Source organism: Mesocricetus auratus, unplaced genomic scaffold, assembly GCF_017639785.1.
Source record: "Mesocricetus auratus isolate SY011 unplaced genomic scaffold, BCM_Maur_2.0 Super-Scaffold_2245, whole genome shotgun sequence".
NCBI classification, from domain to species: domain Eukaryota; kingdom Metazoa; phylum Chordata; class Mammalia; order Rodentia; family Cricetidae; genus Mesocricetus; species Mesocricetus auratus.
In genome coordinates this window covers 6,004,025-6,021,477 of record NW_024429180.1, presented here as the reverse complement: position 1 = coordinate 6,021,477, position 17,453 = coordinate 6,004,025, and the positions used below count along the sequence as shown (strand labels likewise).

The 17,453-nt window shown below is 43.5% G+C and overlaps 1 protein-coding gene across 4 annotated transcripts in view; it reads left to right on the top strand.

Annotated features, from left to right (window-relative positions):
• Gpr180 (G protein-coupled receptor 180) overlaps window positions 1–17,453 on the top strand; it is a 29,097-nt gene that overhangs the window by 6,719 nt on the left and 4,925 nt on the right. For all 4 annotated transcript variants that reach the window (XM_021232637.2, XM_021232636.2, XM_005079411.4 and 1 more), the window contains exons 3-6: window positions 4,641–4,841; window positions 12,504–12,684; window positions 12,808–12,857; window positions 15,101–15,258. In XM_021232637.2, the coding sequence (XP_021088296.1) occupies window positions 4,641–4,841; window positions 12,504–12,684; window positions 12,808–12,857; window positions 15,101–15,258 (590 nt within the window). The remainder of the gene's footprint in view (window positions 1–4,640; window positions 4,842–12,503; window positions 12,685–12,807; window positions 12,858–15,100; window positions 15,259–17,453) is intronic.

Here is a 17,453-nt window from a genome sequence, read left to right as displayed (position 1 = left end):
CTTCGGTCAGTGACAGCAGCATCATAAACCACGTGTCTGTCCGTTTGTCCCTTGACTGAGCAACTGTGTGGTTGCATGCACAAGGCCAGGCATTACTGGTGCTTCAGTAACCGCAACAGACATCGGGTCATCCTTCAGGGTAATGGTGACCGGAATGCCACAGGCTAGAGAGATAGATGGCTCAGGCGTCGAGTGCTTCCTGCTCCTGCCAAGGCCCTGTTCTGTTCTCAGCACGCTGGCCGGGTGGCTCACGACCTACTGTAAGCCCATCTCCAGCAGTCTCTGCAGACAGTTCCCTCATTTACAGAAACCCACACTTTCTGTCTTCTGTCTCTCTCTCCCTCACACACACATTTAATTAAATTAATAGATGTCCATCAACGTCCCATGAAGTTTCAGCTGCAGCAGTGAGTGAGTCTTGTTTAGGTGGCGCACTGTGGAATGACAGTCTTTGAGACTGGTGCTTAGGGAGCTGTGTGTGTTCTGAGTGCGTGGAGGGTGCGCAGTCCTGGAGCCTCGTGCTTGGCCAGCAAGGGGGTGGTTTGGTAGTTGATCTGGCGCTACAGAGACTTTTTCTTGTCATTGTTTAAAGCCTTGGGCTTTAGGACCGTCACTTGGTTTCCTTACACCACACGGTCCATGTTGTACCATACCCATATCCATTTACAGAAATGCGTTTCCTACGTTGCCACGGTGCAAAACCGCTAACCGGAAGCCGCTGCTAGTGACCTGTGAAGACCTGTACATAGAAGAGGCACGTTGGACCGCGTTTAGGTTCCTACCCACTCTGAAGTGCTGCAGCTGGAATCCCTACCCCTTTGGGTGTTTTTGAGACAGGGTTTCTCTGTGTAGCCCTGGCTGTCTTGGAACTCACTGTGTAGACCAGACTGACCTGGAACTCGGCACACTGTCTGCTTCTGCCTCCTGAGTGCTGGGCCACCACTGCCGGGCTTGGAATTCACTTTTAGCCTGGGGGTCGATCCAGGGCTGTAACCTGACGGGATCCTTGGCCTTTTTTGTTGTTGTTCATCTTTTTTCCTTTTCCTGTTCTTTCAAAGGTAACAGGAGTATTTTTTGGAATTATGAAATGGAAGGTAACAGGAGTACTTTTTGGAATTATGAAATGGAAGGTAACAGGAGTATTTTTTGGAATTATGAAATGGAAGGTAACAGGAGTGTCTGCAGAGACGGCTCAGTGGTGAAAAGCACTTGTTGCTCTTGCAGAGAGCCCGAGTTCAGTTTCAACACCCACATCAGGCAGCACCATACAGAACTCCCTGTAACTCTCGCTCCAGGGAGGCTGATGCTGCCCTTGGGCGTCTGGGCTCACCTAACGTATGTACCACATACACATCAATTTGAACAAAAGAAAGAAAGCAGGAAATAGCAATTTTAGAAATAGCAATTTTGGGGGCCTAAGATAAAGTACTGAAAAAAGTATGTGCTTATGTTACATAGTTTATATATATATATTTTTTAAGCTGTGTATTTTGTATAAAACATCGTGTCCTAGTCTGTGTCTCTGTTGTAACTAACTCCGTGACCAGAAGTTACTTGGGGAGGCAAGGGTTTATTTCAGTTTACAGATAATAGTCAGTCATCCAGAGAAGCCAAGGCAGAGTTCAAGCAGGGCAGGAACTGAAGAGGGAACATGGAGGGAGGAATACTTTTACTGGCTTGGTCCCCACGGTTTGCTCAGTCTGCCCTCATCTGCCGCCCAGCACCACGTGCTCATGCGTAACACCACCCACAGTGGGCGGGGCCCTTTCTCCTTAACCTTCAATTAAGAAACTCCCCCACAGGCTTGCCCCCCAGCCCTGACTGATGGAGGTAACTTCTTAACCTATGGTCCCTCTTTCAAGATGATCCTGGCTTGTGTTGAGTCAAGAAACCAGCTGGTGTATATATATTTTATATGTATATGTATGTTTTATTGATTTCGTCAGTTTTTTTTTCAACAAAATCCTAGCCTTAAAAATCTGTATTAATCTTTTGGATTACTAAGGGTCATATTTATACTACTCAGGAGACGTCAGTGAAAAAAAGCATATTCTTTCATGACCCTGTAATAATGCCACACCCTTAATGATAATCCCTTGGAGCAGAGCATTTTCAGACTAGCAATCTGATTTTTACAAAATAGCAACCGTAATAAGCTGGTTGTTTTTGCCTTGCCCTTATGTAAAGCATTGCTGCTGGTACGCACTGAAATGAGGATCAACCTGAGATATCGGTTCTGAGTTGCTAATGAATACCCTGGAACTGGGCTAAGGGTGGCTGTGAGCACTGTGTGGGTGCTGGAAACAGCCCAGGTCCTCTGCAGGAGCAACAGTGTTCTTAATCACTGAGCCATCTCTCCATCCCTATAGAAAAGACTTTTCTCGTGTGTGTGTGTGGGGGGGGGTGCGCACGCGCGCGCACACGCTCCTGTGCGTGATTGAATCTTGTTGGTGCAAGATAAGTGAATTGCCTGGAGTAAGTAGTTAAATGCAGTATTACACAGAGAATAATTTGCATCTTATATATCTCATGCACTTGATCCCTCTTGTGTACTTGGGATACTTTAAAAAGCACGTTAAGCGTGAGTGTTTTACTAGGCATTCTGACTAACAGTTTTCCTTTCTTTTTATAATGATTGGGCAATTAGCCATTCAACACTACCTCAGTGATTCACATTTTGTTAATATTTGAGATACTAATTACACCCTCATAGAACATGCATGCTGTGTTGTAGTCCTTTGTCTCAAAAACAATAACAGTATTGTCAAGAGGCTTGCTGCAAAAAGACAGTGAGACAGAGACCAAATCCAGCATCACTTTTGGAAGCAGTGCTGTGTTTCTGTTTATGTAAGTCTGTATAATTTAAAGAGACTCAAAAGCTGTCGCACACTGGAAATACAGTGTCACAGTTTTGTGTCTTGCCATCCTGAGACTCAGTCTAAATGCTAAGACACACAGCAGCACAGCAGAGTCTTGCTCTGTAAGGACAAGCCCGCATTGAGCCGTGTATGGATGTCACGTTAAATTCTTAGCAGGAGCCTTTGAGTATTGACGCAAACTAACATCTTAGCCACAGTTTTTCAGAATCTGCATTTGGGGTGGGGGAGTAGAGACAAAGTTTCTCTGTGTAGCTGTCCTGCAACTCACTCGGCAGACCAGGCTGGTCTCAAGCTTAGACATTCACCTCTCTTTGCCTCCCAAGCACTGGAATTGATTGTGAGCATGTGTGTGTGTGCGTGTGCGTGTGACTGCATGGGTGTGTGTGTGTGTGTGTGTGTGTGTGTGTGATTGCGTGCGTGTATGTACGCGTATGCGTGAACTCAGGCTAGAGAAGGAGGCCCAGTTCCCTGCTGTCAGTTTCCCTCTTAACTGTCTTGAGACAGGTCTCACTGAACCTGGAGTGAGGCTGGCAGAGTTAACATTTAATCCTATACTGGAAACGGATACCATACTAAAAGATTCACAGAACTTAGTCTTTGCATCAGTTATTTACTGTGTACACACAGACACAAGGTATCGTGCTTGTCTTAGTTTATACTTCTGTTTCACAGTGCATCATTGAGGAAGTCAGGACAGGAACTCAAACAGTGCAGGACCTGGAGGCAGGAGCTGCTGCAGAGGCTCAGAAGAGTGCAGCTTATTGGATTGGTTCACATGGTTGGCTCAGTCTGCTTTCTTGCAGAGCTCAGGACCACTAGACCAGGGATAGCACCACACACCATAGGCCGGGCCCTCCCCATCATCATTAATTATGAAAATGTCTTGCAGCAGATCTTATGGAGGTATTTTCTCAGCTGAGGGTCCCTGCTTTGAGATAACTAATTTGTGTCAAGTTGGCATAGAGCTAACTATCTAGCACAATACTGAAGCCAGGTTCCAATACAAACCTCTGTCCCATCATTGGTGGGTGTATCCTGTCGTGTCTTACTACCACGCACAGATCTGACCCAGTATTGCTGTCCTTTTTTTTTTTTCCTACTAATAGTACCCTTTGCAAAGAAACCAATTAAAAGAAACATTTTTTAACAGGCCTAATTCTTGGATATAAGGATTTTCCTAGCGAAAAATTTCATTTTACATTTAAATTAAGGAAGTTACTTCCAAAACTGTGGTTGCAGCTGCTGCATGGTATGATATGGTTAAAATGATTGCTTGGCATGTATTTTTACAACATGATTTGTAAATATCACTAACCCACTGAAAACTTTGTAAATGTTTATTAAAAATGCAGTTTCAGGGTAAGAGAGACACTTCACTCAGAGGTTAAGAGCACTGGCTGCTCTTCCAGAAGTCCTGAGTTCAATTCCCAGCACCCACATGATGGTTCACAGCCATTTATAAAAGGATTTGATGTCCTCTTCTGGCATGCAGGCATACATGTGGACAAAGCACTTGTACCTAAAAATATATATAAAAATTTAGTTTCAATGAAACTGCTTCTCTTTTGTGGTATGTTATTGATACTTTTATAGTGATTTCATTGCTTAAATTGATAATTTTAGTCTGCTTTATGGTTTCTATCCTTTATTCTAATACTATATCAGGACGTGAATTTTGAGGCAAAAAAAAAAAGATTTTAGTTCTATTCCTAAAGCATTTAGGCCACTGCTTTGAAAGGTGCTGTTTTCTTTCTCTCTAAGTGACAATGAACCAGACGGAACACAACCTGACAGTGTCCCAGATTCCGGCTCCCCAAGTGTGGCATGTGTTCTATGCAGACAAGTACACCTGCAGAGAGGGCGTGGCAAGCCCCCAGCTGGAAGACATCCCGTTTGAAATGGTGTTGTTAAACCCAGATGCTGAAGGAAATCCATTTGACCATTTTAGCGCTGGAGAATCTGGTAAGACGTATGTTTAAATGCATCCTAAATGCAAAAAGAGATTTGTGCAGGGGGATCTTCATTTTGCCTTCTTAGAATATTAAAAACAAAAAGCAGCTGAACTTTAAAAGCAGAATGCTAAATTTTCTATAACTTGACCTCGGGTATGTTAAAGACAGAAAATAAGACAAACTATAAAATATTAACAGGTAGTTGTATATACAGGTAATAGGATTGTAGAATTTTTAGTTTCCTTTATTCATTTTAAATCTCATTTTAGGATATTTTGGTTGTTTTAGAGATAAAAATGTCAGTGAGCTGAGCAGTGCATACTGAGGTATAAAGTGTACTACTTTGTAGAAATGTCCCCTCCATTAGCTTTGAACAGACTCGGACCTTGATTTTCTGGGTTTTTATGAAGCAACGGTTAAGGGTGTGGTGTTTTCTGGATTCAGATTTATTCCCACAAGTCTTCATTAAAACTTTAGGCCTCTGCGCCTTGCCTTACTGAAGTGAGATCCTGGCCACACAGAGGTGATTGGCATGAACAAGATGAATGTGCTCTAAGTGTGACATGATCAGTTTATGTGCTGGAGTATGTGGGCATCTGTGTGGGCCATCTGTCCAGGAAGACGGTTTAGGGCTCACTCCCTCACGAGTTACTGGCCATTTGAGGACATCAATAAAGAAAATGCCGTTGGATCTTGTCCGTAAAGCAGTTGAGCTGAGCAAGAGGAAGGCCACAGTAGACTCAGTTGATTAAGTCTAGTGAATAAATTTCCATCATTAGAGAAACAAATCAAACCATGTGTGTTAGAGTAAGCACCGCTGATTTTGAAAACATTTAGAATGATGGCGGGGGCACCACATGTTCTAGAGTAGTTTTATAACATTTCTCAATCAAGATGTTTGTGAGTACAGATTATTACCTTAGGCTGTGTTTGGCTAATGACATCTTAGGCTGTAAACCATTACTGGAATTCAGTCTGCCCTGTTTTGTCCTTGCAAGTGATGCCAGTGGCTGTTCTCAGTATTGTAAGATGTCATCAGTGAAACCCAGGCCAATGAGTAGCGTTGGGCAGAGGTTTAGACTAATGGCCCCGAAGTTTGAAAAAACAAGACTCCATTACAAGAAAGTAGTGCTCTGCCAGGCTAAGGGCCCTCCCCCTTGCTGCCTGCAGATACGAGACCTGCAGCTCTCTGTATCTTGATAAACATTGCCTTCCTTGTCCTGGCTCTTACTTCAGTTCTTTTTTTTTTCTCCTCCCTAAATTGGCATCTGAACTTCAACCCCATAGCATAAAGTAATCCCATTTGCTGTGCTGGGGCCTCTAAATGTGAGTCATCCTTGTCCTGACTTTCCCTGAACTTGCCCACACCTCTAGAGGTTTCCTGGCATCCAAAGTTACTGCTAGCTTTCTTTAGAATTCACACAAATAACTCTAATCCTTCTGTCAGTACTCAGCTTCCTGGCTTTTGTTACTGATTTGGTATTGAAAAGCTTATTCTAAAATGGGAAAGTTGCACAGGTCATTCCCTGACAATATTTGATTAGTTAGGATGTTCTGTACAGAACCACCTGCAAGGACTGATTATTAACAGTCAAAAGAGCTCAGAAATGCCTTGGGTTCTTTTGACAGCTTTAAACCCAGATGTGCCTTGGATTATTGAAAACTAGTCTGTGGTTGGCTTACTTTCTGAAAGTTTACATTATTTTGTTGATTAAAACCATAAAAGCCCTTGTGAGCAGGGAAGTTTAAGCTGATCCTTCTAAACCCATCACTATAGAGAAGACATTTATAAGTCTAGAGAAACTATCTTATTATTATTTTTATTTTTCAAAAAATGAAGTGTTGAGAGGCAAAGGCAGGCAGATCTCTGAGAGTTCAAGGCAGGCCTGGTCTACAGAGTTACACAGTAAGACCATGTCTTGAAAACAACAAAAAGTCAAATAAAATAAAAAATAAATTCACTTCTCCCAAGACTCAGAGTTGTTTTGGGTTATAAACCAGGCATTGAATCAATGTTCTGAAGTAATCTAATGTGCAGAAACACTGCTGTAGAAAGTTGTACCTCTCATCCTGTGGGGGATATGTTGGTTTTATGCTATAGCTTACGAGGGTCCTTCCTACTGTGTAGCCCTGGTATAGAATTTGTTTCTAGGAAATAGGCTCCAGTTCTTTTAGAAACCTGTTTGTCTAATTTGTCTGATTTTCTGGTTTTTGTTTTGTTTTGTTTTTATTGAGAGTTGACCCCACAGTTGAGAGATTAAAATTAAGTAACCTACTGCAATCAACATACAGTTAATGTTGCGTGGTATTCTCTTTACATTTTACAACCTGTGTCCTTTCCTTTGCTCCAATGAATGCATTCTAAATCTAGACTTTGGTTAATCCCTGATTTGCAGTTAAATCTAATTTTACAAAACTAACTAAGACAATAAACATACTGCTAAGTAGGAATATAAGGCTTTTCAGGCAGAAAAAAATGAAATAGCTTCTTTAAACAATCATGATTTTGAGAGGGGGCAAGTGGGAGGAGTTAGGAGGGACAGGGTATAAATGATATAAATATATTACTCATGAAATTCCCAAAACAAATGAAAAAATCAAAGAGGTCATGAAATTCTCAAAACAAATGAAAAAATCAAAAAGGTCATGAAATTCTCAAAACAAATGAAAAAATCAAAAAGGTTAAACTTATTAACTATATCTCCTGTTCTTGTTCGAAGTACCTAGACTTTTGAGAGTGTGCTGCCTAAAGCAATCAGCTGGTCTTTATTGAGATGACGTCACAGACTTCTGTGTCTAGACGTCAGCAGACACCTTTATGAGATGACGTCACAGACTTCTGTGTTGTCTAGGTTTCAGCAGACACCTTTATGAGATGACGTCACAGACTTCTGTGTTGTCTAGATTCCAGCAGACACCTTTATGAGATGACGTCACAGACTTCTGTGTTGTCTAGATGTCAGCAGACACCTTTATGAGATGACATCACAGACTTCTGTGTCTAGATTCCAGCAGACACCTTTATGAGATGACACGTCACAGACTTCTGTGTTGTCTAGATGTCAGCAGACACCTTTATGAGATGACGTCACAGGCTTCTGTGTCTAGATTCCAGCAGACACCTTTATGAGATGACGTCACAGACTTCTGTGTCTAGATGTCAGCAGACACCTTTATGAGATGACGTCACAGACTTCTGTGTCTAGATGTCAGCAGACACCTGTATGAGATGACGTCACAGGCTTCTGTGTTGTCTAGGTTTCAGCAGACACCTTTATGCTTTTCTGTTTCTCTTTTCCCTCCATGTTCTAAAAGTAAGTGGACACCCACTTAGTTCTAATAGAATGTTACAACTGTTGGGCTCAGCTATAGTACAGACACTAAGTATCTCAAGGTCAGGCTGTGGTGGGCACACCTTTAATCTTGGCACTGGGAGCAGAGGCAGGAGGATCTCTGAGTTTCAGGCCACCCTGGCCTACACACTGAGTTCCAGCACAGCTGGGACTACACAGTGAAATTCTCAAAAAACCTAAAAAGTAATTTTAAAAAAATGGAAGAAAGAGAGGAAAAGAGAGAAAAAAAGAAAAAGGTTCACACATCTTTGCTGTGTCAACACCATGAGTTTCAATGTTGGAAGCCTCAGATGGTTTTGGAATCTTGATTGGTGTTAAGACACTTGAGGGTGGGAATCACTGGCCCCCGGGACAGGAAGCAGGCTGGGCTGCACTGCTCCCCTGCTCCCTTCTCTTCCCTTTCTTGCTGTGGAGTTGCTCAGATGGAGTCCTGGCTACCGGAGCTGTCCTGTAAGCCTCCCCCCTCAGTCTCCCCAAGACTTCTCTAGGGCTTGCTTTATGACACACACATTTCCTCGTAAGCGTTCATCATCTGCTGTGTGTTCATCTGAGACTTGTCTTCAGTGTGCATTGACTTTAAAGACTTAGTTTCCCACCTGTTTTAAAATTAGATTTTAATTCCATTGGGAACAATGCAAATTGCTTTCTTCTGACTCGTGACTGCTAGAGGCAAAACACAAGTAAAATTGGTAGCTAAAGAGAAAACAGAGACATGTCTTAAAGCTGATCTACTTAAAAGGAAAAATAACAATAAAGCCCAGAGTGCTGGGCCGGCACTGACTTTAAAGTGTCTTATGGACAGGGTTAAGGTAAGACTCACATACCAAAAACTTAGTTAACGAAATTTGAGTCAGTGTCTGTGTTCAGTTTATTTAATATATTCATCCAATCAAATATCTTTCTTTGTGCTCGCTATATAATCCTAGCATTTTCTGGGAGATATATTTACTACTGAATAAAGTCCATTGTCTTTAAGTTCTTTTGAGTTCTCAGTAAATAGTCATGATTTTCTTGTCTGTCACGTTGGATCTGTTACATAATGAGGCCTGAAACCTGGTCCTGTGACGGGTGCTTTACAAAATACCACAAATAAGTAAAACTTTGAACAGATGCTTTGTGTTCTTTGTCTAACTTCTTTAGTACAGAGAAGGAAAATTTAAAACTTAGATGGAAGCATGGGCTAGTGTAGGAATGTTTTTGGCCCACAGCTTTGAACGTATTAGTCCACCTGTATTTTGTGCGGTGATTCAGCCCTGTAGTAATGGAAGGTTTGTGGTGCCATTATTCTACAGGGCAGTCTCTGTCTGTGAAGGGAGCATACAAAGTGTCCTCCTTCCTAGCAGCTTATGGTTCTTGTCCAGCTAGCCCAGCTCCTCTGCTCCAGAACCGTGTAGCTCATTGCTCTGTGGTAGAGCAGGAGAGACACCCAGTGGTAGAAGAGCTTCTTGTCCTTTTGGTTCTCTTGAGACGCCTCCAAAATGATGGGGTTTGAGTTGTTTGTTTGCTGGGTTTACTGGGGTATGTGTCTCCTGGTTTGCTTTTCCAAAGTGTGGTTTTTAATAATAAAAGTACTTTCTTCTTCTTTAATTGGCATTTAACCCAAATGGGAAGCTAGAGCCGAGGAGCCGTCTCAGGCTTCTGGGTGGAGTGGAGCAGATGGAGGTGCATGCGCAGACTCGGGGAGCAGATGCAGGTGTATGCACAGACTCAGGGGAGCAGATGCAGGTGCATGTGCAGACTCAGGGGAGCAGATGCAGGTGCATGCGTAGACTCAGGGGAGCAGGTGCAGGTGCTTGCGCAGACTCAGGGAGCAGATGCAGGTGCATGCACAGACTCAGGGAGCTGATGCAGGTGCATGCACAGACTCAGGGAGCAGCTGCAGCTGCATGTGCAGACTCAGACTCAGGGGAGCAGATGGAGGTGCATGCGCAGACTCAGGGAGCAGATGGAGGTGCATGCGCAGACTCAGGGAGCAGATGCAGGTGCATGCGCAGACTCAGGGAGCAGGTGCAGGTGCATGCACAGACTCAGGGGAGCAGATGGAGGTACATGCACAGACTCAGGGGAGCAGGTGCAGGTGCATGCGCAGACTCAGGGGAGCAGGTGCAGGTGCATGTGCAGACTCAGGGAGCAGATGCAGGTGCATGTGCAGACTCGGGGAGCAGATGCAGGTGCATGTGCAGACTCGGGGAGCAGATGCAGGTGCATGCGCAGACTCAGGGAGCAGATGGAGGTGCATGTGCAGACTCGGGGAGCAGATGCAGGTGCATGCGCAGACTCAGGGGAGCAGGTGCAGGTGCATGCACAGACTCAGACTCAGGGAGCAGATGCAGGTGCATGTGCAGACTCGGGGAGCAGATGCAGGTGCATGCACAGACTCAGGGAGCAGATGGAGGTGCATACACAGACTCAGGGGAGCAGGTGCAGGTGTATGCGCAGACTCAGGGGAGCAGATGGAGGTGCATGCACAGACTCAGGGAGCAGATGCAGGTGCATGTGCAGTCTCGGGGAGCAGATGGAGGTGCATGCACAGACTCAGGGAGCAGATGCAGGTGCATGTGCAGACTCGGGGAGCAGGTGCAGGTGCTTGCGCAGACTCAGGGAGCAGATGGAGGTGCATGCACAGACTCAGGGAGCAGTTGCAGGTGCATGTGCAGACTCGGGGAGCAGATGCAGGTGCATGCGCAGACTCAGGGGAGCAGGTGCAGGTGCATGCGCAGACTCAGACTCAGGGAGCAGATGCAGGTGCATGCGCAGACTCAGTAGAGAGCTCTTTGTGTGTAGCTGGTATTGTACCTTGGTGTTCAGTAGAATGTAAAAGCCCTGCTCCTGGGGACCACTGTGAGTTTAACTTAGTATGGCAGACCCTCCATACCAGCGGATTCCATATCCATGTGTGCAGACAGATGAACAGTATCATGTGAAAAGTTGTCTATGCTGAAAACTGCCAGCTACATCCTTTTCAGTGTTCCCTAAACAGTGTAGTATAATACCTGTTTCTATAGTACTTATGCTGGGTTAGGTTTTGAAGCTAAACTATAGGTGATTTAAAGTGTATAGGAGGATGTGCATTGGTTTTTATGCATAACTACCAAACATTTTATTTAAGAGATGAGCATCCATGGGTTTTGATGTCTGAGGGATTCCTGGGACAGTCCCTCTTAGATGGAAAAGAAAGACTATAAATGAACCCCTTAAATTCCAAACATGAAACTACCAGTCTTCTATCTTGAAATTCGTTAGATTTTTTTGTGTGTGTGTGAAATTTCTCAAATAAAAACTTAAGTAATTCCAAGTATAGGGAAATGATGCTATTTATTGTGAGGTCACGTGAACACTACGGAGACTAGTGGCAGAAGTGGCGTAGATTTTAGTGCAGCAGCTGCATTCTTAGTTGGTTTGTAACTTTGCTAGTCTCCTTTGCTCGTAGTTTCTGCTCACTCAGAACTTTGACATCCTCGCTGCCGGTTTGCCTCTGGCCTCGTCTAGCATTAACTCCTTTCAGCTTCGTCTTGGACGGCCTGCCTTCCATGTTTTGTAAATTGAATTCTGAGGAGACAGTATGAGTCATCTAACTTTGTCCTTGGCCACTTGGAATGGTGGTCATTTGTTTGTTGTCATAGTTCTACTCCCTATTGACATGGAGTCACCTGATTGCCAGAGGGTTTCCTCTTTGGCAGTAGCTACGGAAAGTACCAGAGAAGAGGGTCTGGAAGTAGATCTTAAACTTTGCCCAAATGAAAGCTCAAGGTAATAGAACATCCCCAAACTGTGATTCGTACACGTTGTTGCCAGAATCACCATAGGGCTTCCCAAATCAGACTGCCTGGATTCAGCCTCCACTTTCTGGTTCAGTGGATCAGAATTGGTACCCAAGAATTTGCATCACAAGTCTTTGGTGAGGTTGCCAGATCGGGGACACTTGAAAAAGCATAGTCAGAGTCTATTCAGCTACTGGTGACAATAAGTGTTCTAAAGTTCTCAGAAAAAAATGTGCACTTTGAGCTTATAGAGTAACTGAACTCTGAAGTCACACTGGCCTGGCTGTTTTTAGATGAAACAGCTCTGATTTTCAGTGAATCATCACCCTTGAGTGACTCTGTTGTTCCACAGATTGACTTTAACTAGTTTAAGTTGCCGTCTTATAGTTAGAACTTGGTCCAAGGGGAAAAGATAACAATATCCACCTTTCCTCCATACAAGACTGAATGCTCTGAGTCCAGGTTAAAAGACAAGACTAGAGGTAACTTGAGAAGCTGTGAAAGGCGCCCAGCACTGTCCTGTGTTACTGAAGTGAGCTCCCTTTCTTCTCTCCACAGGGCTGCATGAGTTCTTTTTCCTCCTAGTCCTAGTGTACTTTGTGACTGCCTGCATTTATGCTCAGTCGCTGTGGCAGGCTATTAAGAAGGGAGGACCCATGCACATGGTCTTAAAGGTCCTGACGACTGCATTGCTGTTACAAGCTGCTTCCGCCTTAGCTAATTACATTCATTTCTCCAGGTAACTCAACCACTGTGTTCATCGTTACAGCTAATTAATCCTAATTAGTCCGCATGCTTGCTTTGATTATGAGCACTTTTCCACACGTGTGATTTTTTAATGCTCTGCCCTTCAATTCCTCAGGTACTCCAAGGATGGACTAGGGGTGCCTCTTATGGGAAGTCTGGCCGAAGGTGAGAGTCTTTCTGAGTGCTTTGTCAAAGATAGGTTTGCCATATTCTGAGAGAGAGAGAGAGAGAGAGAGACAGAGAGAGAGAGACAGAGAGAGAGAGAGAGAGAGAGAGAGACAGAGAGACAGAGAGAGACAGAGAGAGAGAGAGAGAGGGAGGGAGAGAGAGAGAGAGGGAGGGAGAGAGAGGGAGAGGGAGAGAGAGAGAGGGAGAGAGAGAGAGAGAGAGAGGGAGGGAGGGAGAGAGAGAGAGAGAGAGAGAGAGAGAGAGAGAGAGAGAGAGAGAGAGAGAGAGAGAGAGAGAGCACATGCACGTGAGCCTAAAACTTTATTTTCAGTTAGTGGAGCACATGCACGTGAGCCTAAAACTTTATTTTCAGCTAGTGGCGTTTGAGAGTGGGGTTCACTTTTTGTCTTTGAGCTTACCATGTAGCCTGAGCCTCCTCCAAACTCAAAATCCTGGCCCTGTCTCCCAAGTGCTCGGAGAAAGTATCGCACCACTGTCCCGTGTCCCTCTGTGCTCTGTGCAGTAGTTTTAACTGCAGTGGATTGGTGTTGCTAAGTGTTGGCAATTCTCCAACACAAGAATTACTGGTGAAGTGATTAAATCAAGAAAGCAAAGTTCTTATATGATCTAAGGATTTCCTCTATAAATAAATATTTGCATGTATCTACATTTTACAAATATGAACATATCTATTTATATATAAAATAACAGGTTGTTATTTTTGGCAACAACAAGCATAGGTTTTCTTATTTAGTTATTATATTTTATTGATCTTTGTAACCTGGTGTGTAAAGAAATGAGCTAGAAAATGAAGGGGATTTCCCCGGGTATTTGTTTTTGCTACTTAGGAGCTTATATAGGAATCCCTTCAGCCAACTTCTTTATGTAGTTAGCTGGCTGCATTTATGAAATGTTTAATGAAATTAATTAACATCACACTTAAACATGTGATGAAAGAAAATGTGCTTGATTTGACAGGCTGTGTCATTCAAGTGTAATAACAGTTTATTAGCAGCCGTCACCACCGTACGCATGTGTCTCCTGGGGAGACAAGCATCTGTTTTCCCCAGAAAGCACACCAAGAACAGACCAAAACAGTTCCACCCAAGTCTAGGTTGGTGAACCAGAGAGTTTAGTTAGGGTAAACTGTGGTATCACGGGCAGCTGGCAAGCAGCTATCCACTCATAGCAGCCATTAACTGTCTGTGCTTCGTCAGGAAGGGGCGGGGCATCGCAGGCCTCTCCTCACCCTCCACCATGGGCAGCTAGTGGTCCCAGTCTCGTGCAGCTCTCCTGCAGGTTAACAGAGCTGCCAAGAGCTTAGGAAGTCAAGGCAACGCCATGCCGTGTCCAGAAGTCAGCGTGTCACACAGTGCATGTAAAACGGCCTGTTTCAGTGTAGATGACAGAGCAGGAGGAAGTCTGTCAAAACATCTAACGTGTATTGTTGATAAACTTTGTATGTGTAGCTCAAAAACAGACATTATACCCCAGCTGCTTCTCTGTCTCTATAAGCCAAAGCAGTGACAGTTCAAAGCGTTAGCTGTTCGATGTTTTGATCACAAGCCATTCACATATACCATGACACAAAGTAATAGCTTTTATTGTAGGCAAGCAACCATTAACTAATAAGGTAAGTATGCATGGACCCCGAAGCATGTATAGATTTCTGTTTATTCGTTTGCTTCTGCGTGGTGTGTGTCTACGAACAAGCGGTGTTCTCCTGCAGTGCAAGGGCCGGCCACCTGGTGGCGCATGGCACTGCTTCATGGAGCTCCTCATTTGCCTTTGAACTCTGTCTCACATGGTTTCTTAACAGTTTTAGAGAGTACGCCCATCTACAGCTCATGCATCAGGCATCGTTAGCACCCTGCAAAGCATGCTAATGTTTCCACGTTGCAGAAATTATATTTAAAATGTGTTTCTTTTGTCAGAGTTGTACATAGCAATAAGAGCTTTAAGGATACGAAAGAAAAAAATAGCTTTAGGGTTGGACTAATATAGATACAATACAGCTATGTTCATATATTTTTAAATGGTAGTGTTTTGCTATTCTTATAACCAGCTACAAATTTTATAGCAAACATTTAATGTTTTAGAACTATTAGACATTCATATCTCTTACTGAGTTTCCTTAGTTGCGTTTGTGGTTTGAAAAGGGGCATTCTCATGTCCATATAAAATGTGCCGAGTCTGTGGGCTGTGCAGCTTTGCTGACTTTGGTTTTCATTTCCCTCCAGTTTTTGACATTGCCTCCCAGATTCAGATGCTGTACCTGCTTCTGAGCCTGTGCATGGGGTGGACAATCGTCAGAATGAAGAAGTCTCCCAGCAGACCTCTGCAGTGGGATTCCACCCCTGCGTCCACAGGCATTGCGGTGTTCATTGTTGTAACCCAGGTGAGAGCTGGCCCTGCAGCTGAGTGTGCCTCCCGTCCAGCGGGCCCTGGCTGGGACTCTAAGAAATGCAGATGAGATAATCTCACTAGCCTCCTGGTGCCCATGTGTTAGAGAGCAGGGTTCATCTTACTGAACATAGCACTTCCTACTTTTTCTGTTGTCTTCAATATTAAAGAAATTAGCATTTCTTGATGCTAGAGAGTTGGCTCAGCAGTTATGAGCACTAGATACTCTTCCAGAGAACAGGTTCAGTTCCCAGCACCCACATGGTGGCTCACAGCCCTCTGTGACTCCAGTTCCAGGGGACCTGATGCCACTTCCTGATCTCTGCAGGCAAAAAGCTCGCACACATAAAATAAATTAAAAATAAATGAATTTTTAGAGAAGTCATGTACTCTCATTTCTCAAATCACAGCTCTCTTAAAAATCCAGGTTTTTAAAAACGTTTATTGTGATTGCAATTCGTTGTCACAGACAAATAACCAGCCGTAATTAAGACTGACAAGCACTGGAACTGGACGCAGAGTTAGACATAGCTGTCATCTTCAACAACAGCCAACCAGCGCTAATGATACCAGCAGTCTGTCCGTTGATAAACACACACCCGTGGTTTTAATATACTCTGTGTTTGTGTATGTGTGTGTGAGAGAGAGAGAGATTGTGTATGTGTGAATATGTGTGTGTGAGAGTATGCGTGAGTATGTGTGTGAGCGAGAGATAGAGAGATAGATTGTGTATGTGTGAACATGTATGCATGAGTGTGAGAGTATGTGTGAGTGTGTGTGAGTGTATCTGTCTGCACATGCATGTGTGTTTGTGGGGACAATGTGGGAGGTGTGTGAGCATGCGGAGGCTTTGGGACTGTGCCTGTGTTTGTGTGTGCTTGTCTGTGTAAGCATGTGGAGGATTTGTGACTGTACCTGTGTTTGTGTGTGCTTGTCTGTGTAAGCATGTGGAGGATTTGTGACTGTACCTGTGTTTGTGTGTGCTTGTCTGTATATAGCATGCAGAGGATTTGTGACTGTACCTGTGTTTGTGTGTGCTTGTCTGTGTAAGCATGTGGAGGCTTTGTAACTGTGCCTGTGTTTGTGTGTGCTTGTCTGTGTGTAATATCACAGGTACATGCTTCCACACCCAGCTTTTCTTCTACTGTGAGTTTTAGGGGTAGATTCGGTCCTTACTGGGATTGGTTAACGGTTGCCAGAGGAGGGGCTGTCACTGGTGTCACTGGTGTAGCCCTTGACACGTTGTGCAGGCTGCAGTAAATATCCTCCCATCCGTGCCAGCAGCCCTAATTAGCGGTTACCGTCTCCAGCAAAAACGAAATACAAGCAGGACGGGGCTTGTAGGGAAGAAGGGTTTCGGGTGGAGAGGGAGGGTAAGGAGGGGTGAAAAGACAGATTTCATTATATACACATATAAAACTGCCAAAGAATAAAAAAGAAAAACATTGTTTAACATATAAACTGTGAGTTAGATTTGAGTATGATTACATTCTTTTTTTATTATAAGGAAAATAACATTTTATTGAATACTTACCAAATGAAAAGGTCTTCATAGACATTATCTCACTTAATCATTTATTCATGAGTAACCTGTTAACTGTCAGACAACTGACCATAAGCAAAATAGAGAAGGTTTCTACATTCACATAGCTTACAATCAAATGTGAAAGGCACATGCCTTAAAATAACCATCATCCTGTTTCCAGGTACAGTGCAGTAAGTCATTGCAAAGGAAGACTCCTGCAGTACTAACTACTTAGACAGGACCACATCATAAAATCATACTTCATATGAGGCAAGCTTGTTTGTAATTTAAGTACATAAATAAAAAAATTAGATGAAAAAATAAACAACACTTTTTCTATGGGTCCAATAAAAACTATAATGAAAAGTAAAAAAATAAAATAAAGATCATACTTTTAAATGCCTGCCTGAGAGAGAGTTGGTACATCTGGGACTGGATGAACTAAACTTCTAGACAAGCATTCCAAGCCCTGCAATACACAAAAAGAATAAGGGGAACAGGAAAAAGGAACCTACGTAGCAACAGAAATGCAGGAAGACATTAGAGAATGGACTCCCATGTGGTAGTATGAATAAATATTCTCTTCATCCAGCAATAGTAATACATTATTATAGAACACGTACTAAATAAAAATAGTAAAACAAAACAAAAAGATGTCCTGAGGA